The 20,541-nt window shown below is 31.0% G+C and overlaps 3 protein-coding genes and 1 non-coding gene across 8 annotated transcripts; 2 read left to right on the forward strand and 2 right to left on the reverse strand.

Annotated features, from left to right (window-relative positions):
- The first annotated feature begins 2,081 nt into the window (after window positions 1–2,081).
- LOC113854587 (histone deacetylase HDT1-like) lies at window positions 2,082–5,453 on the forward strand. The gene is made up of 10 exons (XM_027485677.1): window positions 2,082–2,310; window positions 2,649–2,722; window positions 2,808–3,025; window positions 3,219–3,241; window positions 3,322–3,360; window positions 3,445–3,638; window positions 4,417–4,494; window positions 4,601–4,691; window positions 5,006–5,132; window positions 5,207–5,453. Exons 1-10 carry the CDS (start codon window positions 2,298–2,300, stop codon window positions 5,262–5,264), a joined length of 915 nt encoding a protein of 304 aa, XP_027341478.1. The 5' UTR covers window positions 2,082–2,297; the 3' UTR covers window positions 5,265–5,453.
- A 2,104-nt stretch (window positions 5,454–7,557) lies between these two features.
- Window positions 7,558–10,473, reverse strand: LOC113854939 (splicing factor U2af small subunit B-like). Of its 3 annotated transcripts, XR_003502811.1 has the most exons (6): window positions 9,989–10,472; window positions 9,817–9,898; window positions 9,492–9,618; window positions 8,964–9,399; window positions 8,079–8,845; window positions 7,575–7,991 (listed from the first exon to the last, which is right to left on the reverse strand). XR_003502811.1 is itself a non-coding variant. In XM_027486284.1 (5 exons), exons 1-4 carry the CDS (start codon window positions 10,310–10,312, stop codon window positions 8,982–8,984), a joined length of 951 nt encoding a protein of 316 aa, XP_027342085.1. In that variant the 5' UTR covers window positions 10,313–10,472; the 3' UTR covers window positions 7,558–8,845; window positions 8,964–8,981. The 3 variants fall into 3 exon arrangements, 2 of the variants coding, with proteins under 2 accessions (XP_027342085.1, XP_027342086.1); XM_027486284.1 differs by having other exon boundaries at window positions 7,558–8,845; XM_027486285.1 differs by lacking the exon at window positions 8,079–8,845 and having other exon boundaries at window positions 7,560–7,920; window positions 9,989–10,473.
- Window positions 10,474–10,520: 47 nt separating this feature from the next.
- Window positions 10,521–10,603, forward strand: TRNAL-UAA. The gene has a single exon. It is a non-coding gene; the product is annotated as a tRNA-Leu (tRNA).
- A 3,109-nt stretch (window positions 10,604–13,712) lies between these two features.
- On the reverse strand, window positions 13,713–17,755 carry LOC113856603 (glucomannan 4-beta-mannosyltransferase 2-like). Of its 3 annotated transcripts, XM_027488498.1 has the most exons (10): window positions 17,426–17,707; window positions 17,246–17,344; window positions 16,321–16,573; window positions 15,272–15,382; window positions 15,010–15,146; window positions 14,703–14,816; window positions 14,369–14,568; window positions 14,135–14,270; window positions 14,043–14,098; window positions 13,713–13,866 (listed from the first exon to the last, which is right to left on the reverse strand). In XM_027488498.1, the coding sequence occupies exons 1-10, from the start codon at window positions 17,603–17,605 to the stop codon at window positions 13,713–13,715; spliced, it is 1,440 nt and encodes a 479-aa protein (XP_027344299.1). In that variant the 5' UTR covers window positions 17,606–17,707. The 3 variants fall into 3 exon arrangements, with proteins under 3 accessions (XP_027344299.1, XP_027344298.1, XP_027344297.1); XM_027488497.1 differs by having other exon boundaries at window positions 14,043–14,270; window positions 17,666–17,755; XM_027488496.1 differs by having other exon boundaries at window positions 14,043–14,270; window positions 17,426–17,755.
- Window positions 17,756–20,541: the final 2,786 nt, after the last annotated feature.

A 20,541-nucleotide genomic window follows, 5' to 3' on the forward strand; every position in this document is an offset into this window, starting at 1 on the left:
ACTATATTTAATTATATCATCTATCTCCCCTTAAAACCAATGGTGTAGTACTCAATAAATTAAAATAATTGCGTGCATGAAAAGATGCACTTCTTATCGTTTTCTGAATAAGTTTGTATAGCTAATTCAGAGAAGATTTATTCAAGATATTTATCTTGTTTATTTTCAGTGAAAAGGTCAGACAAAAGTTAATCCGAAGAGACAACTTATCATATGAAAGTCACAATTCTTTCACAATAAAAACAACTTGATGTTTGGATTGAATAAGACATCCTGCTAACCCATTTGAAGCGTGGAAAAGGTTTGATTGACAATTAATACTAAGCCACAGTAAAAGAAAAAAGTGCACCAGGCCCAAATAAATCCATGAACTTGGTTGTTTTTATTCCATTTCGAATCATGTCTTACCATTATTCTTATTGAACACTGTTTCAAAATCAGTTAAAAAAAAACTCTTCTCATCTCATCATTTTGGGCATTGCATATTGCGGATGGTACTTTTCCTTTTCAGCTTTTACTCTTGGGGCAATGTTTTTATGGATTTTGCATCAAACAAAACAATCCAAAGAATGATCTAGTTATGTCTTCTTTGGTTAGAGAACAAAAACTGAAAAAGGAAGCACCAAGAAACGAGGGATTATTAAATATTACTGTGTCCAAGGGAGAAAGAAGAGAAAACGAAGGAGAACATCAATAAATAAACAAATAAGAAGAGTATAAACATGAAAATACAATTTTATCTCTAAACACGGTAATAATTTGCTTTTTAATATTTTTGTTAAATTCAATGAAAATTTATTTCTAAATCTAATAGTGATTTTATTTATAATTTATAGCTTGCAAAATAATCATACTTTTATTTTTGTTTCGATCTTTTAATTTTAATTTCACTCGTGTTTGAGATGGAAAACAATATTATTTTTAAATTATATATATGTTTTAAAATTATTTAAGTTAATAAAAATATATAATTAAAGACAGAATAATTTGACACGATTGAATTTCATTCGTAATATATATAACATATTTTTTACACTTAAATAATTACATCTATCTCTGATGGAGATAATATCTCTGTCTCAAGTTTTCATCGTGCAGTAACCTAGTACATGCATCGGCTATATTAAACACACATTGTATAGAAATATTTTTAATTAAGATTCAAACCTGGGTCGTTTTTTTATAGGAAAAAAAATTAAAAATTACAAAAATATACTATTTTAGAAAAAATAAATCTTAAAAAATATGAGATGTTTTAAAAATTGCTATTGACGATTTGTAATAAAAATTTGTCAGTGACATATTTAAATTTTTTATATTTTTAAAAAATCAGTAATGCTAATTTTTGAAATTTAGTAATTTTTTATTATTTTATCAATATTTACCCATAGTCATTTTTAATTTTATATTTTTATAATTTTAAAAAAAATCATAGTTTAGTACATATATTTTTCAAATTTCATACGTAAAATATTAATCCTTTAAATCTGATCACGTGTTTAAAAAATATCATTGCGTAGTAGTGAAAAAATGTTTGTTTAAAAACCCAACGCATCTTCAAAACTTATTTGCTAATATATTTATTCTTACTTACTTGCAGGTTGATAAAATTAAATTTAGTTAGAAAAATAAAAAGTATACTTTGATATGAAATTATAATATAACTTTTATTACTATTTTTTTTATTAAAAACATATTTAATTAGTATTTTTAATAACTAATTCTTAAAATTATGCCAAAATAATTTTAACAATATAAAAATATACCCATTATAAAAAAATACAATATGAAGCAAAAAATGCTTAAAGTGTTTAAATATTATTATTATTTTGAAATAAAATCAACCATGATAAAAATACTATAATGAATTATTACATAACTTGTTTTTCAAATTTTAAGTATATACACAGACTTAAATAAATCTTCTACTTTTAAATGATTAATATAAAATACAATATATTTTTTTTATAAAAGATCAAATAGAATAGAGAATTTTAGAATAGTAATATGTATATATTTTAATTTTAATTTTGTAACATTAATGTTAAATATATAATACAAATAAACCCTAGTTAAAAAATAGAGGGAAAAATGAAAATAAGGAACACAGAACGAGGCTCAGGGCTCAAAAAAACCCTAGCTAGCGGCACTGTCACCCGACTCACAAACCTATTTTTCATTAGCTGTACTATATATAATCATAAAACCCTCTTAATTCCTGTTGCTCACTCACTCGCTGCATTTCTTTTCCAAAACCCTACTGCACTTTTTTTTTGGCGGTCCAATATCTTTCAACAATGGAATTTTGGGGTAACTATCTATGCCTTTCTCTCACTTCTCTTATCTCTGTCTAATTATTTAGTCCTAACTCTGTATCACTTTTTATGAACGATACTCGTTTATTTTTATTTTTTTTAATTTTTTTTTATCTTCAAATGTGCCCAATAGAACGTGATTAATATTTTTTGTTGCTTGCTTCGTTTAAATCATTTTGGTAAATTGTTCCTTTTATTTTGCTGTACCAAATTTTATCTTGTTTTGTCTTTTTAAAATGTGTGTAACCGTTGATGTATAAGAAAGCATTTAGAAGTGTGCGACTATGTTGGGGTTTATTGCAGCATCATCTGATGCCTTGGTTTTTGATTTAGGTGCCGAGGTTAAGGTTGGGGAGGTTGTTAAGGTGGACCCAACCGAATTTGAGGCATGCATACACCTTTCTCAGGTAAGGGTTTTGTGTGCCTGTTTCTGTTTTGTTGTATTTTTATTTTTATCTGCGTGGACAAAATCTCTAATCTGTTGATGTTTAGGCTGCTCTTGGTGAGGCAAAGAAAGACAAACCGAGTGAACCTGTAGTTGTCTACTTGAAAGTGGGTGATCAGAAATTTGTTTTGGGAACCCTTTCCAAGGAGAAAATTCCTCAAATATCTCTTGAATTAGTGTTGGAAAAGGAGTTTCAGCTTTCCCACAATTCAAAAAATGCCAGCGTGTATTTCTGTGGATACAAGGCATATTATGCTGGGGATGAATATCCTTGATATTCCTAATTTATTTTAATTTTTTTGTTTTAATATTACTTAAAGCTTTTGAAACTAATATCTCACTGTCCAATGTCTCAAGTATTTTTATTAGCAGTATCATCTTAAAATCCTGATAGCTAAGTATTTTTCATTTCCACATCTTCCATGTTTTCTTAACTTTCGATTTGTCTCTGCTGGCACTAGCGAGGAGGATGACTTCACTGGTGAGAGGCTAAGACATTTTTCTTGAACTTGTTATTATATTTGGATTGAGTTGCTTACTCAAACATTTGCAACTTGACAGATAGTGATGAGGATCTTCCATTGACAAGCACAGAGAATGGTACATGTTTCCTTTTAATATGAAATTTGTTTTTGGCTTTGCATGTGCTGCATAGCTAATTAATTAGCTACATATCTTATTTAGGAAAACCTGAAACAAAAGCTGACGACTTGAAGGTTCCTGAATCTAAAAAGGTTCCTGAATCTAAAAAACCTGATGCCAAGGTTGGTACATCGGCAAAACAAGTCAAAGTAGTTGAGCCAAAGAAAGACGTTGAAGAGGATTCAGATGATGAATCCGATGAAGATGATGATGACTTTGGAAGTTCTGATGATGAGGTATTTGATTTGCTTTTGGTTTGAATTGCCTTTTGCTGTGATATTTCTTTCAATAAGTTGGAATGTGATACTTTTGTTAAAAATCTCGTTGTGGTGGCTTTATGCTTGATCAATACGAGAAAATTGCTTCTGGTCTTCAATAAATTGAATTTTTTGATCTTGCTAAGCTTTGAAATTGCAAGCTAATTATTTTGTTGTTGGGTTCCTCTTCTTTCTTAGATACTACAAGAAAGTTTGCATTGTAAACTAAATAATTTGTTACATATGTGATAGCTGGTTTATCTTCTTTTGGTTGAGGTTGAGGAGGATGAATGGATTATGATATGTTTCCAAATTGCCTGGTCATAGCTACATCCTTTCCATTTGAAATGTCATGTTGTTGAGCAAAGCTAGAGCTAGAGCATGTCTGTATATACTGCTTATAAATCGATGCATTTAGTAATTCTATATTAATGAAAATAGACATTGACATTCAGAACAAAGGAATTTGCTCTGCATCAAGATTGCATTTTCAAGTTGAATTAGTCTCATTGCAAAAAGAAGTGGACATTTCATAACCTACTTATTGACAACACAATAAAACATCAAATAAAATTCTAAAGAGAACTGTTATCGACTGTTGATCTTTACCCTTTGGGTGCATCATTTTATTGTAACTTTTCACTCTTACAATACAAGAGAACATAATATAAAATTCTAAAGCGATCTGTAATTGACTGTTGATCTTTACCCGTTGTGTGCATCATTTTATTGTAGCTTTACTGTTGATCTTTTTCAGATGGAGGATGTTGATAATGATAGTGACGATGAGAGTGATAGTGATGAAGACGATGATGTAGAGACCCCTCCAAAGAAGGTACTGGATTATTGGCATATCTATGTCTTGATTTTGATTTTTATGATTATGGTTGTGCAATGAGGTAGCTTTGCAAATTCTTTATATTTGACTTCATGTTTTGAAGGCTGATCTGGGAAAGAAGAGGCTCAATGACTCTGCATCAAAAACTCCAATTCCTTCCAAGAAATCTAAAAATGCTACACCTGAAAAGACTGGTGAGATCAATTGTGTCATTGTGTGCTGTGTCCTAAGTTATGATAACATTGATGCATTTAACTTTTAAATTGTATTTTTTATAATTGTTTGCTTAAGAATTAAAGTTTATAAACGTATGGTTACATCATTATTTTTGTTAATGTGTATATCTATATGTGCTTGCTGTGGTCGTTGAATGTGATAGGATAAGTGCTTAAACGGGGTTTTGTCTGCTTATTAATTCTCCATATATATGTTTGAATTATACTTAAGTAATCTCTGTAAATTTCTTTCTATCATACTCCATAAATCTTTACTTAAATTTGTGCTGTAGATGGTAAGAAAACTGCACATACGGCAACTCCTCACCCTACGAAGAAAGGTGGAAAGACTCCCAACAGTGAAGGCAAGGACCAGACTCCCAAGTCTGGTGGACAATTTTCCTGCAAAAGCTGTAGCAAGTATGATTTTAACTAAACCCAAAACTTAATTTTGTTAAAGTTGAATTATTACTCAGAGTCCTTTTTTTTTTTAGGGCGTTTACCTCTGAAGGTGGTCTGCAACAACATAGCAAGGCCAAGCATGGTCAGTGATATTACTTTTGCGGATTGTTAACTGAGCCGTGTATTATTTTCGATTATCCATTAAAATGATTATCTGAAGGACATTAAGTATCTGTCCTTGTTTTTTGGCCTAGTAAACCGTGGAAGTGTAAGGTAAATGCATGTTTTGGAATTTTGGTTGACATTGATGGGCACTTCAATTGTCTAAATTACTGCGCTTAAATCTTTTGCACTTTATTTAAAGTTTTTATTTTATTTTAAATTATGCCAATGCGGCTATAATCGTATATCCTTTTAGAAATGCACTCAGTCTCGTTAGATTTTTGAAATATTTTGAAATTTAAAACAATCGCTCAGTCTTATAACATCAAATAGATTTTTGAAATTTTAAATCAATCGGGTGCAGGTGACAATATTTAGGTTTATTAACAAGTTTAAATTTAATAAAATCTAATTGAGCTTATTAATTAGAGTTGATGGACGATGATTTGAGTTTTTATTAGTTTTTTGCATTATATGAATATTATTAAATCAAAAAAGTAAATTAAAGAAGTATTTTTAAGATTTTTTTAATTATATAATTTAAAAAATATTTTTTTTTTGAAGAATATAAAATTATTTATATTAAATATTTACAATTATAAATTTTTTTTGTTTATGCTCTAAATATGGAGAATATGCTCTTTATATGGATTATATATGAATGGATTAGGTCCATGTGAGATATCAAATAATTTTGAACGTCAATAATAAACGATTGTTATGATATAAATTTTTAACTTTGTTATACTATATTTGATGAAACGACGACAATTTGTTATTCTTTTGTCGTCATCTTGTATTCTTTTGTATACTTTCATTTTCTGCACGTGATAAATTTATTAATGAAATTTAAATTTATCAATAATTAATTTTTTTTTTTTTGAAATTTACCTTTAAGTTAAATCTCGTCTTATTCCTTTTTTATTTAATAATTACTTTATCTCCACAAAAATATTTTTATTAAAAATTAATAAACATAAAAGTAGGTTATAAATTTTTTTATAAGAAGGATCATAATAAATCACTCGTGTTATTTAAGACTAAAAGTAATATTTTCAAATAGTCGTGGGTATACAGTACATAGACGCGTCTCTTACAGGCATGCGGTACTTTATGATGAATGAGAAATGTTTTTTCAAATACAAGCAACGGTTACATTATATTTTTGAAGTGTTTTCGACTGAATAGATAACTCTAATCCTTTTTATAAAGCCTACAAGTCTTCTTTTGAGCAAAAATAGAAACTTGTATGATAGTTTACAAAACATGATAGTAATAGATTTTTTTAGTACATTCTTTATTGCTAATCATAATTAATTAAATTTACAAAAATTATTATGTCATTAAAATAATCTATTTCTTTTAGCTTGTAGGCTAGCTAAAATTAATACTTCTAACTTAGACTTACACAAATTTTAATACTAAAAAAATTTAAGAAAAAAAAAATCTAAGTGATAGAGAAAATCTTTTAGCTTAAAGGAGCATCCTAGAAAAATATTGTATTCGTCAAATCTAATATAAATAAAAGTTAAAAGTTATAACATCTGCATACTAAATATTAATAAAATATTTGATTTTATTAAATAATTTTTAAATCAATTATGTATATAAATTAGATTAATAATCCCTTAATAAATTAGAATACTCTTATACTCATTTTATCTTTAATAAAATATTTAGGATTAAAACTAATAATTTTATAGATTTCAATAATTTTCAGTAAATAATGATCAATGGAAAATATTTTGCTAAAAAAATATCATTGACATTTTATTATTTCATATTAAACATGAATTATCCAACGAGGAAATGGAAAGAATAACTTCGATTAACTTTACCCATCACGTTTTCACTGCCAAAAGAAAAAAAAGTCATCCAAGTTTTACAAACATTTTGTATGCATGACTACCGGTCGAATTTGTCTCCGCATCATCCAGATTACCAACATTTAACGCCAATATGTTACTTCTCATTTTCAGTCTAGCTAATCACTCTTTATGGCAGCCACTGCTGATCATAAAATGCAATGTCCCTAAACTTTATTCATCCGGGGCAATGACTGTTCTACGGATCAAAATACAAGTTTTAACTATTTCAAGTATTTAATAATATTATTAAATCTACTAACGAAATTTAAATTTATCAATAATTTTTTTTCAAATTTACCTTTAAATTATTAAAATTCAGTCTCACTCCTTTTTTATTCAATTAATTACTTTATCCCAACAAAAGTATTTTTATAAAAATTTAATTAACATAAAAACAGCTTGTAAAAATTTATATAAAGACGATCATAATAAATTTCTCAAAATTTAAAACTAAAAGTAATACGGTCGTTCGATCTACATCCTCAAAGTAACAATTTTACAAGTACACACAATTTTAGTTCGAAGGTCGATCTCGAATAGACATCTAAAGCTTAGAGAGTAACAAAGCATCTTAATATGCAAGGAAAAAGAGAAAAAATAAAATAAAGCGAGCATCCTCAGCCTGCAAATGCAAGAAAATCCAAATGACAGAACAGAAGGCTTCACCTACAAATTCATCCTAACCCGATTACTTGCCAGCAGAAACTGCTTATGAAGAACTCCAAAATAAAACCTGAAAGATCCGTTAAAACATCCTCCAAGCTGGTACCATGAACCTGTACAAAAATTCCACGGCAAACTGCAGTTAACTCAATGGCTCGTTTCTTAGAAGCAGGGATACCTGAACCTGCAAAACTCGTTAAAATGTAAGATAATGCTATTCAAAATTCCAACAGGTATAAAACATAGCTCATTGGAAACCAAAAACCCCTACAAATAGTTGTAACTGGTCGTTCACTAGTCTTCCAAGTATGATGGTGATCAGTGTACCTGACTGTAAAATAATGCATACATTCACCAACTGCAAATAAACCACAATAACACAAGCATACAAGACCCATTCGATTATCATAACATCCCAGTTGAGAAAAAGGATACGACTGTTTCTTACAGAAAAAGGTAGAGATAAAAAAAATATAGTATCTTACATGCCTCAAGGAATCGAAGAGGCTTCTTTTTAAGAATTATATAGCCAGAATGACTAAAGGGCCAGAATGACTAAAGGGTAATGTGCAATTAGAGAAGGACAGGGAATTGCAAAAAACTAGCACCACATTTGAGGAAACCAACAGGAATGCAAAGACAAAACAAAAATTTGAAAGAAAGAACCAACAAGAATTCTTGGCTAGAGGATAGTAAGAAATTTTTAGGAACACAGGGCAGGAAGAAAAAAACATTTTCCCGCATTTTCAGCTAACCTTCATAAATACAGTGCAAACAAGGGCTCGACCGCTCAGTATTTCTAATACATTCTATCCTTGAAGAATGCAAATAAAGAATATAACAAAACAAGATTTGACAATACAAATGTTGAAAACATGGTTCATAGCAGTGAAATATTTTGGGAAACCTACATTAAGTAGTGCAACATACAATGAAGCATCATGCATGAAAAAAAAAAGGCAGAAATATTAAAGTAAAAGGTATGGGGGAGGAAGAGGGAAACACATTCCATATCATAGAACAGTGCACCTGCACCACCTGCACAGTGGAAAATGGGTGGTGAGCAGTATTTATTCTGTGGGTGGTCTATACTAGATCCAAAGCTGTTCCCTACGGCTATAGGAATAGGTAAACAAAAGAGAGAGAGAACACAAACCATAATAACATAACTAGATCAATATCCCTCCTGAGGAGGTTGCTGTTGTTGCTGCTGATACCCATGATATTTGCTAGCATTCTGCATGTATCCATCGTTGATTTCCTCAGCATTAACCTTATGTGTAGGTTCTTGTTCTTCCCTCTCCCTGTTCCACTGCTCAATTCTAGCACGTCTCTCCTCACTGCCTTCCCTAACTGGACTTCGGTTCCTCCTTCCTCCAGGACTTCGACTGCGACTCCGTCCTCTCTTATGTCCAGGACTCGTGCTCCTGTGCCTTCTGCTGCGACTCTCATGATGGTAGTCCCTGTCATCATACCTTCGTCCATGGCTGCGATGAGACCGCTCCTCATGGCTCCGGTGCCTGTAAGGACTTCTGCTTCTGCTCCGGCTGTGCCTTCCATGGTACTTTCCAAACAACTGGCGCCTCAATTCCCTGTTCACAACACATTTCAAACCAAAATTTGAACTTTTATTCAACAAAAACACCCCAAACAAAAAAGCCTAACGCCAATGTCAAAACATTACCTGCTAATTCTCTTCAAGTGCATGAAATTGCAATAACCACCTCGGTTACAAGTATTCTCCTCATACTGCCTGCAAGTAGCTTCACGAAAATCTGTCACCGGAGAGAAATCAACAATAATTGGCCGACCTGCAAGCAAGCAAGCAAACAATTGAAGTTCAATCCTCAAAATGAATCATAGTCACACCTCAGCAGATAACGTAAACACAATTTTGCACATTCATCAACCCTAACAACTAGTACATAATTCTCATCAATTATTAAACATTCACACAAAAAGATACACAGAACAAAATAAACAACAACAAAAGAAATGAGATAACCAACCAGCATAAAACCTCCCAGCGAGGTTCCTGACAGCATTAGCAGCATGCTCCTCCTCTCTAAACTGAACGTACACATTACCAACCTGAAAACGAAACAAATTTAATTCCACGAATCAAACTCGTAAACAATAATAACAACAACAAAAACAATAATAATAATAATCGGAACATACCATGTGGTCGGCGAGGTTATCGCAGACGTTGAGGCTTTCTATTTCGCCGTATTTGGAGAGTTCATCGAAGAGGTCTTCGTAGAACTCTTCGAAGTGGTCCTGGATCTTGCGAGGGTCTATGGGTTGGCCGTGAGCGTCGACGCCGGGGGTGATCATGTCGGGGCGCTGGTACATGTTCGATAGCAATATCGTTGGGCTTATGCTCGGCTTCGTGTGAAGCCTGGAGCACCGATCCCCATGTCTGCATGCTCCGATCTTGAAGTAGAACGGGCAATTCACCCTGTCCTTCTCAGTTCCGAATATCGATGCCAAATGTTCCGCCATTGCCGAGTGCTCCGATTCAATTCACACTTAAAAGAGCTGAATCGATCGCTCTTCTTCAGCAACCTTTGCTGGCTAAGGATTTCGAAGTTGGGGATTTGTAATGCGATACGAGGACGGTAAGGGTGATTTCTAGATGGTTCTGCAAAATATTCGTAAATAATTACATAATATGTATATAAACATTTGTTCGAGACAACCCTTCCAACCAGCTGGTTTGCCCGAGAGGTTAAGGGGGAAGACTTAAGATCTTCTGCACATAAGTGCGCGTGGGTTCGAACCCCACAGCCAGCACATTTTTAATTCAATTATTTAGTACTTCATGTTTTGTTGGGCCCAAGACCCGGATCTTAAGGGCTATTTTTTTTTGGGTATATTGTTATGGTTTAACTTAGGCATTTAGGGCACACGTATATAATTTGGTACAACACCATGATTTGTTGGGCCGATCTGGAAGGCGTGTGCATAAATCTCTCAAAATAATTACGATTATAGTCCGTGACCAAAAAATAAAATACAATTAGGATTTGAACTTCATCATTCCCCTCACCCCCTCTCTATATTATTACTTTAAAAGGTTATATGTATGATTTTAATTATTTAAATAAATTTAATATTTGATGTTAATTATTTTTATTTTCAAAATAATGAAGTATTTTCATAATATGGTAACCCTAATTCTCAAATACTTAACAACTAGTACATCATATACATTTTTTAGTTTTAAAATATAGTTTAAAGAATTAGAAATATAAAAACCTTACAAAGGTAATTTTAGTTATCAATACACCCTACCATTTAAAAAATAATATTTATTTATTATTTAAATAACGCTCTTATTAGTTCGTTTTTCTTTCATGTACAAAAAATTTTCTATGCATCATTGAATTTATCAGCAAACTTTATTAGTTATAACAATTATTTTTTTTTAATTTAACGTTGGGAACACATTTTTTAAAACTATTTTTACAGCAGACGAAAACCCAGCCCGGAAAGATTCAATTTCGAATAATAAAAGGAAACAATGTCAATGGACGATACAAGTTAAAGGAGACATACAGTTACCTCACAATTAAGTTGTATACACAAGACTTATATATTATGTAAATTGTCTTAAATAATAAATAATGCTTGTGGTTTCAGTTTGAAAACTTTGGTTTACCCAATAAAATACTTTAAACCAACCTCGGCCATTAATCTTAAAAAACAATGCCTTATAAGAATCTGCCAATCTACTCAGAATGCACAACTGCCAAGTTGCTTTACTTTTTTTTTTTTAACAAGTTCATTTCTTATACATAATATCTTTTTTTTATGAACAACGTGAAACACTGGTTAATCCTTGGCTTGCTTCTGGTTCTTTCCCTAAACTAATTTCTTAAAGTGACAAGTCCATAAATATGAATCTTCTATTGTTCTTATGTTTTTGAATTAGACTTAATAGAATAACAGCAGTTTCATTTTCCCCCCGAAGGCGAACATTTAAATATTGTCTTTTCTCTACCAGTTGACGAGACTAAATGCTTATTTAATTAGGGTATAATATGATACACAAAAATTGTCAACTTAAATGTGTTTGTATTTTTAATTACTAGTATCAATCACATTGGAATATATTAGAGCCACAAGGATAATGCAATGCTAAAATAAAGTCAAAATGACTGTAACTAATTGCTGATAAGCAATAGGACAATGTTATTATATGTATAAGATATGCAGGATTGCAGGAATTTGATGACACTTTGAGGCCGAACTTTGCCGAGAAATATGCTTTGCCTTTGGCATCGATACTGTTTAAGTGTTTGAACTCACAGGTAAAAACGATGTTTTCGTTTTCAATGATCTTATAAAACTTAATTTGATGCACTCACCTTACTTTATATCTCCATTTTAAGAACTAGATTGCATGTGCATGCTCGTTTTACGCTGCTGATAAAATAAGACCAACTTACGACAATAAAAAAAAAAACTTAAATATCTTATATTTGTTGTAAAATTTTTTATTTTAATTAATTAATTGATTTTTTTGTTTTAGATTACACTTTTATTTTTTTTTCAAAGATATGATTTTAGAAAAATCAACACTTGACAATTTTTTAATTATTTACATTATTATTTGAAATTAAAAGTGTTAAAATTTAAAATAAAATAAGGATTCAAAGAGACTAAAGTTAAAATCTTACAAAAAATTTGAAAATAAATGCTGATTTAAATAAAAAAAAATAGAAAAGATTAGTCAACAATTTTGCTTGAAGTAACCAAAATGACTGTCTATCATTCTTGCCATAGTGATCCAAAAGGATGCTTTTTCTAAATAGTTTTGGCGAAACCCAAAACGTATTTTGCTATCAAAAGAACATAATCGCACTATAAAAAGTGGTAAATGCCGTGGTAGTGTGCCGATGGTAAGAACTTGGGCGTGTTAGTCTGGCTCAGCGAACATAACAAAAGCATATGCAAGTAAAAAAGAATAGAGCATTTTCTGCGTAAAACTATACCGCATGGCACATGCACAAGTGTAGGAGGGCAAAATAACTTACAATTACAGTAAGTAATGTCCTAAAAAATTTCTGGTTTCAAATGAGAACATATTGGTTGACCAAGAAAAAAGGAAGAAGAGAACATATTAAGTATATTTGGAAATCAAGTTTGCTTACAGCAGACAGTTCGGGAAAAGAATCATTATCAAACATTTATCTATGTTCACACTTCCAAATAGTAATATTGTTCCAGAAGCAACTTCTGATTACATACACCATAAATAAAATCCATTCCTTCGGAAAAACAATGACAAACAAAATGTGTTATTAGAAATTCATCTTTTATACACCACATTATTTGGCCCAGACTATGGCTGAAAAAAATAGCGGAAACAAGACAAAAATTTTAATATGTCACATCAATCTAAGCAAGCAAACCAACGTTATCTACTAGTCAACTCCAACTTAAGAGTATTTTGATAAATCTTATTGCCCGTCCGTAAGCCTGTGTAATGCATTTCAGTGGCATTCTTTGCCTGTCATTTGTTTACATCTTCTTTTATTGAGGAGAGAAATTAGTGAAATATGACCGTAAAATTCAGAAATTGTGTTCGCATGAAAAATTTTAAAATTCTTAAAATTGTCATTAATAATAAGATAATTAAAATGTAAATTAAGTATACAAAAAATTATGAATAATAATTCAAAAATTTAAATACAATAAAAGACATTTTAAATTCTCTTTAACGATACATCATTTAAAATTTCTTATATTTAAAGTAAAAAAAATTTAATTAAATTTTAAAGTATTTTAAAAATACTTTTTCTCATGACCTAAATACATGCAATCTAATAATTTAAAATTCTTGGTTCCGAACACAACTTGAAACTTTAAGTCACTCGAGATTTTGGCTCAACAAGTATTAGACAATGATGCCAACATAGCCAAATCCTACAATTAAGAAGGTTATGGCCTGAAGGAAGAGGAACACAAAGTAGTTATTGTTGCCATGTACGAAGTCATAGCATCCACAGAGGAAGAGGAAGGCAGCAAATCCAAGCTCGAGTAAATGGAGTCTGCTCATTTTCAACAACAAGTAGCAAGAAACATAAAAATTAGTCCGAAAAGTCCAAACCACCAAACAAGAGACTAATGTGGGATACATGAATTAAGAAAAGTGTGTGCAGAAGTTGAAATTATATTCACAATGTCCAATGAAGATAGAATTGTCTTCATTGGAAATAAAACTTACCTTTCACCAAATTTGAATAGAGGTTTTTTGAATGCTTTGGTGACACTGTTCTTGTTCTTGGCAGCAACTCCTGCTTTACTCTTATTATTGACAGAGTCTCCAAGTTTTTCAGTGACAACCCACTCATTGGCTCTCCCAGCTTCTAGCAGACCTATGAAGGTTGCTTTTGTACGGTGCAATGACATCACATTCTCAAAAAGGATCCAATAGAACAAAAGGTGAATGGACCTGTCAAATTTTAAATTCAAATATCCTTTAGAACAAATTAAGGGACTACAAATAAGGTATAACCATAACGTGGCATATAAAGAAAGATCAAATCAAACCTTGGTGTTCCAATTGAACTGAGGATGGAGATGACGAAGGGAAGATAAACAGCTCCCCAAATTGGAACATGAACCTCAGCAACCAAAATGGTCAAGGGAAGCACGACACAGTAGAAGAAGAAGGTGACCGTGTGACCTATGATTTTACGAACAAAGAAGAAGCTGTATACGACGTACACTTTCTTCCAAAATTTAACTTTCTGCAAAAATAAAACATTAAAAATATTAGGAATTTCCTTTCTTTAATTTTTCATATTTTAGTTTTCACCCTTAACATTAACAATCATCCTTTTCCACTACAACATAAAGTACGCATATGATTGAAAAGGCTAACCTTGTTCGTTACTATCTCCATCATCATTTTGCGAAATAGATTTGCAGGACCACATGACCATCGATGCTGCTGGAAGCGAAATGCCGTAAGAGTACTAGGAAGCTCATTTTTTGCCTAGACATGGTTCATGTTAATGACTAATAAGAAACACCCACCATTACTAAAAACATAATCGTAATGATAAACATTGCAGATAAAATATTAGCAGAACCATGCATCATATCACCCATTATACTTATATTTATGCGATAAATATAATTGATTGGAATTCATAAGGGTACAATTGTAAAAAGGAATGTATGTATACCTGAAGGTCTCCGAGGTACACAAATTTCCAGCCCCTAAGACTGGCACGAACAGCAAGATCCATGTCCTCCACTGTTGTTCTGTCTTTCCACCCTCCTGCTTCATTGATAGCAGCAATTCTCCATACACCCGCTGTCCCTGCGTTAAGGTTATGTATTGTATGCATGAAACACTAATTGTTTTAATGGTCAGTAAGTACGATGTGCATGCATCAGTATCTTATTATCTCATTTGTGGAAAGACTAAGCTAAATGAATTATTACCATTAAAATTAAAGAAAGCATGAATGGCTGACCCAACTTCTTGCTCTACTGTGAAATGATAATCAAGGGACATCTCTTGCATTCTTGCCAACAAACATTCATCGGCATTCACTGTCACAAACCAATCACCATGATCAGAATTAATGACGTAAGAGAAAAACCTGAAATTGATATTTGCAATTGGTTTACATTCATACATCGTGCTCAAATTTTTAGGAATAAAAGCAAAAACAATGTGGGATTTTATTTGCTTTTAAAATCTCCAAATGTGTGAATTAGTTATTATGTCTAATACAGTGTTTGTTGGAAAAAAAAAAACTCTCAAAATGTATAGTCTTACCAAAGCTTTAATAATAAAATAATAATTTTTTGGTAGATTGGAAAAATGAGAAATTGGTTTTTTTGTCCTCAAGTGACCGAATCAGTAGTATGCAACGTAATGGATGCAAGAGCTACGATAGGTTACAGGCAAGCATAGTCAAAGGTTTACCGTAGGGCACATGCTACGATCCACGATTATTGCTATAATGCTATTTATTTCATTTTGGGATTTAATCGAATAGTAAATGATAAATAAATAAAAAGAAGTAAAGATTCTTCGAAAGCACATGCTAAGTGAGTTTGCGGGATTTGGTACTTTGGAATGGACGTACAGAAATGATAAATTTTCCCCTTTACCACCACGTTTGCATTTTGCAGTACAGCCCAGAAGTTTGACACTTGCATTCAAATAATTTAATTGTGCCACCAAAGCATTACATATATTTTATTTAAAATATAACAAACGTATGAACTGAAATATATAAAATATTATTATAAAATTGAATTAAATTTCTATAATACGATAATATATTACTTTAACAGTAGTTAAGCATTTTTTTCATTCATTCATTCATCTCATAAGTCTTTCTAATAAATCAACTTGGTGAAGTTTAAAAGTTGTTACTTGTTAGCAACATTTTTTAATGGAAGGCAAAAGAACTTCCACATTTAGGGTGTGTGTTAATGGAGTTAATATTTTGATTAGTGATGGGGCAAAGTGGGCTTACCAAATGTCCAACGAGCTTGAACGAGAGCAAGCTGAGGATTATCCACCAAGAAAGGAATTGTTCTCCTTAGGAAGTCTGCCTCTGGCCTGAAATCCGCATCGAAAATGGCAACATACTCGCATTCCTTCACGTAGCTTCGTTTCAGACCATCTTTCATTGCTCCCGCTTTGTAACCCTTTCTGTTCTCTCTATTTTGGTACGTTATGTTTATCCCTCTCTTTCTCCATCTCTCACATTCTTCCCCCACCATTTGCTGCCAGTTACAAGTTCACTTCGGTCACTATAAACATAAATGCAACAAGCGAGTAACGCTACTCTCACACCCCTTTCAATACATTCTTCAATGTAAACATCATCCATTTTTAAAATGGCAAAACACTCATCCAGTAACTTCATCAATTTTAAATATCACTTTAACTTTTCAAAAAATAAACTAATTAATAACATAAGGTATATTAGAAAATTTATTTAAGAGAGTACGTTGTTAACCTTTACTGAATAATAAAATCACATAAAAAACTGCAAATATATTAGCCCGTAAATGCAAATATCCTTATTATTTTTTCGCATATATTGTATTTAAAAAAGTTAGCAATACACTTTAATTATGTAATTGATTAATTTCTTAAAAAGTTTAGCACTTTTTTATATATATCAATTGATCATCTTTATTTTTTTTTAATTTTTTGAAAAATTAACCAATCATAAAATGTGTATTAAAGAGGAACAAAATTTAGGTGGAATGTATCGTTTTTTCTTTTTATTCAGAATTTGAATTTTACTTTAGTAACATGACCTTTAATGCTAATTCAAAAACTTTTCACGTTAACGTGAAACTCAAATTTTATAAACAGTGTATCTAAGTTTTGTTGATTAAAAGTTTTTTCAAAATATTATATTAGTAGGTTCTTGATTATATATATACCTTAATGAGAGGGTCAGTAGAATCATCAAGAACTTGGACGACGAGACGGTTAGCGGGCCAAGAAAGAGCACAAGCTGCTCCAATGGAGACCTTGTAAACCTGAATCCAAACTCAACAGAGTAACAATCATAAAACAGAAGCAAGAGAGAATGTGGAGTGGTATCAGACTTTCAGTCTTACCTCTCTTTCATTATACATTGGGATTTGCACGAGAACCGTAGGAAAATTGGAGCTACCCAATTCGACGTCGTCTTGGATGGGGTGGTAGTTATAACGTTGCTCCGGTTTCTTCCAAAAGAGCTTGACGAGAATGATGAGGATGGCCATGTAGAGCCTCTCGATGAAGAGCATGAGGTACATTGCCAAGCAAATGTACACCCCAAGCTGAAGCAGAGGAACTATTAATGGCGCTTTCAACACTTCCCAAATCAGTTGAATCGCCCCAGCCGCGTGGGAACTCACTCCCTCGACCGTGTTTGGTATGAAAATTTTGGGATTGGCTTCGTCCATTTTTGTTAATGGAAGTAGCAGAGGAAGAAACCAAGGGAAAACAGTGATGTGGGTTGGGTAAGATAAGGGGTTTTAATGGCAAAAATATGGTTGACTTGGGGTGTAGTTTAACTAGTTCACACTTCACACCTTTCAAAGCTGAAAACTCATGTATTGCTAGTTGCTTGATGACGAGGATCTTTGAATTTTTTGTGTTCGGTTTTCTATCCATGACCGAATTTGATTTCATTATACTTTATTGTTTTAATATATATATTAAAATTCAATTGATAATTAAGCATTAAATGATGGTGTACGACATGTAATCTAGTCTATGATAAATAAAAACTAGAGTTATTGTAATTATTGACGTATACCTAAAATCAATTTTTAAAAGGAAGCATTTTTAAGATATCTAATTTATTGTAACTATTTTAGTATTCTAAATTTGAGTGTAGATTTGATTAATTCTTACATGCGGTATACCTTGAAATATTTATATGTTAAACTCGTTGAAATTTGGAGACTTAAAGTTACTAAAAATCACATTTTGAACACAAATTTTTATTTGTTTCGCTGCCAATTGTGATTGCTTTGGTTGCATCATCAACAAATCTTTGTATAACATTTATTCAGTATGCTTGCGAAAGTTGCTCAATCGCAATTTGTGTGTGGTACCTGTGATATAAGAAGAACTGTCTTTTCTTTTGATTTTATTATTGGACTAACTAAATCAGTATTTTATTTAATAACTTATATTACTGTACTTAAAAATAATTTTTAAATATAAAGGAGATACCTCCTAATGATACAAAAGTATTTTTAATTTCAAAAGTACATAGACAAACTTATCAAGAATTTATGAAAATATTCATAATTCTCATAATTTTTTTAACTTTTTTAACATGCTGTTAACTAAATTTATACTACATGACTATGTGTTCTTTTGATTTTTTTTAAATAAGTACTTAATTAAATTATTTATATAAACGCACCCTTTGTTTTGTAATAGATGAAAACAAAACGCGTTTCATTTTGAAATTGATATATATTTAGAATAAAAATAATGGAGTGCAGGAGGTGGTTCATTCAAGTTTTGGTAAGATAACGAAAACAATGTCAAGCACATGAGCTTCAATGACCTTGAAAACAATAGGTTGCATAGTATATTATTGATATACTGCTTAAATGGAGACATCTTGAATCTAACGTCTCTAGATATACACATAAATAATTTCAGCACGTGATATAATAATATTTTTATGGTTAGTATTGTGTTGACTGTGTATAATTTTGGTGTTTTTAATCTTTTTTAGATTAATTAAGTTTTTTTCTACTTTTAAAGTAAAAATAAATTTGATCTATTTTTCAATTTATTTTATTTAAAATTTTATAAATTAAATGAATTAAATATATTTAAAAATTTATTTACTCAAAATTCACGGATTAGAATATTAGATTTCAATCAAAATTTTAAAAATAAAAAAAATTCTCCATCAAATCATAATATCTTATTTTATATATAATTTTAAAAAATTATCAAATTTAAACTATAAAAAGAATTCCTATGCGTTTGTTTGTTGTGTGTATTCTTGTCTCGGTTACGAACATTACCTTTCTTCTTCTTTTTTGTTAACGCGAAAATTATGTTGTATGCCCCTTGTTTTTGTCAGAATCTTCTGTGCCCCTGTGCCTCAGAATTCTTAAATTTGGGCCACCTCTCTTGCTTTGGTTTGGGCTATAATTTTAGCATGAACAAACGAGGCAAAGAAAGGAGATATGATTTTGCAACCCGTGTAATTTTATTATCTTTTAAGAAATTAATTTTTAGAATGTATTAAACTTTCTTTGGAAAGTTCAATTTTGAAAGTAATCAAAATTTAATTTTAAAAATAAAAAATAGGTCTAAGGGTGCGAATAGAAAAAAAATGGAGGCGTGAAAAGATTTTTGTCAAAAAATATAATTGGGCAACCTTGTTTTGTCAAAATTAATGGATAAAAATATTTTTTTTCCTCTTCCAACGATTATAAGAAAATTCTTCTAATATAGTATTAAAGTATCTGTTTTGAAGAATGGATTGAATCTGTATCACGTTTTACACCAATAATAAAATAAGACCAATAAAAAAATAAAAAAGAGGAAAATTCATACAAGCAATGACTTTTTTCTTGAAATAACCAAAATATCAATTTATGATTCTTACCGCATAGGGTTACACGATATACAAGTAAAACGTGAAAGTGATTAAAAAAATTGATATTTTAGGCTAATCCAAGGGATACTTTGCAATTAAAAGAGCATATCATAATTGGATTATAATTGAACCTGCTGCTTTGTGATAAATGGGTTACTTAAAAGCATTAGATAATTGACGCAAAAGAACTTAGTTTTGATAATGCGGGACAGAGAACATAACAAAAGCATATATTTACAGGCGCATGTGATCTCTTGTCTAGTTATCTTAATATTAATTTCATACGGCTCGGAGGGTATGAACAAAAGCAACTCTGAAGGGGAGGATATTAATTATTGCAATTAAAATTAATTTGATTTGAAGACTTATAAATTTTTACAATTATTTATTTTATAATCGAAATGTTGAGAAATCAAAATTTTAACAATCAAAAATGAAAAATTAAATGAATCGAACACTGTTTATATAAAACTATAACAATGGATCTTATGGGCAAGGTAGAGAACAAGTCTGTAGGGAGAGCAAAGTAATTTACAGGTACGGTAACCAAATGGCCCAAAAAATTGCTGGTTTCAAATAAAGAACATATTCAAGTACTGAAAATCAAGTTTG

Source organism: Abrus precatorius, unplaced genomic scaffold, assembly GCF_003935025.1.
Source record: "Abrus precatorius isolate BTA unplaced genomic scaffold, Abrus_2018 Scaffold11, whole genome shotgun sequence".
Classification (NCBI taxonomy): Eukaryota; Viridiplantae; Streptophyta; class Magnoliopsida; order Fabales; family Fabaceae; genus Abrus; species Abrus precatorius.

Coding starts and splice junctions, on each gene's coding strand:
- LOC113854939 (XM_027486284.1), bottom strand. CDS start 10,312: ATGGCGGAACATTTGGCATCGATATTCGGAACTGAGAAGGACAGGGTG. Junction 9,619..9,816: donor CGCTGGGAGGTTTTATGCTG/GTTGGTTATCTC, acceptor GCTTGCTTGCAG/GTCGGCCAATTATTGTTGAT. Junction 9,400..9,491: donor CACTTGAAGAGAATTAGCAG/GTAATGTTTTGA, acceptor TGTTGTGAACAG/GGAATTGAGGCGCCAGTTGT.
- LOC113854587 (XM_027485677.1), top strand. Junction 3,361..3,444: donor ATTGACAAGCACAGAGAATG/GTACATGTTTCC, acceptor TATCTTATTTAG/GAAAACCTGAAACAAAAGCT. Junction 3,639..4,416: donor TTGGAAGTTCTGATGATGAG/GTATTTGATTTG, acceptor GATCTTTTTCAG/ATGGAGGATGTTGATAATGA.
- LOC113856603 (XM_027488496.1), bottom strand. CDS start 17,755: ATGGACGAAGCCAATCCCAAAATTTTCATACCAAACACGGTCGAGGGA. Junction 16,574..17,245: donor CTACTGACCCTCTCATTAAG/GTATATATATAA, acceptor TGTAACTGGCAG/CAAATGGTGGGGGAAGAATG. Junction 14,569..14,702: donor TGGAGATAGTAACGAACAAG/GTTAGCCTTTTC, acceptor TTATTTTTGCAG/AAAGTTAAATTTTGGAAGAA.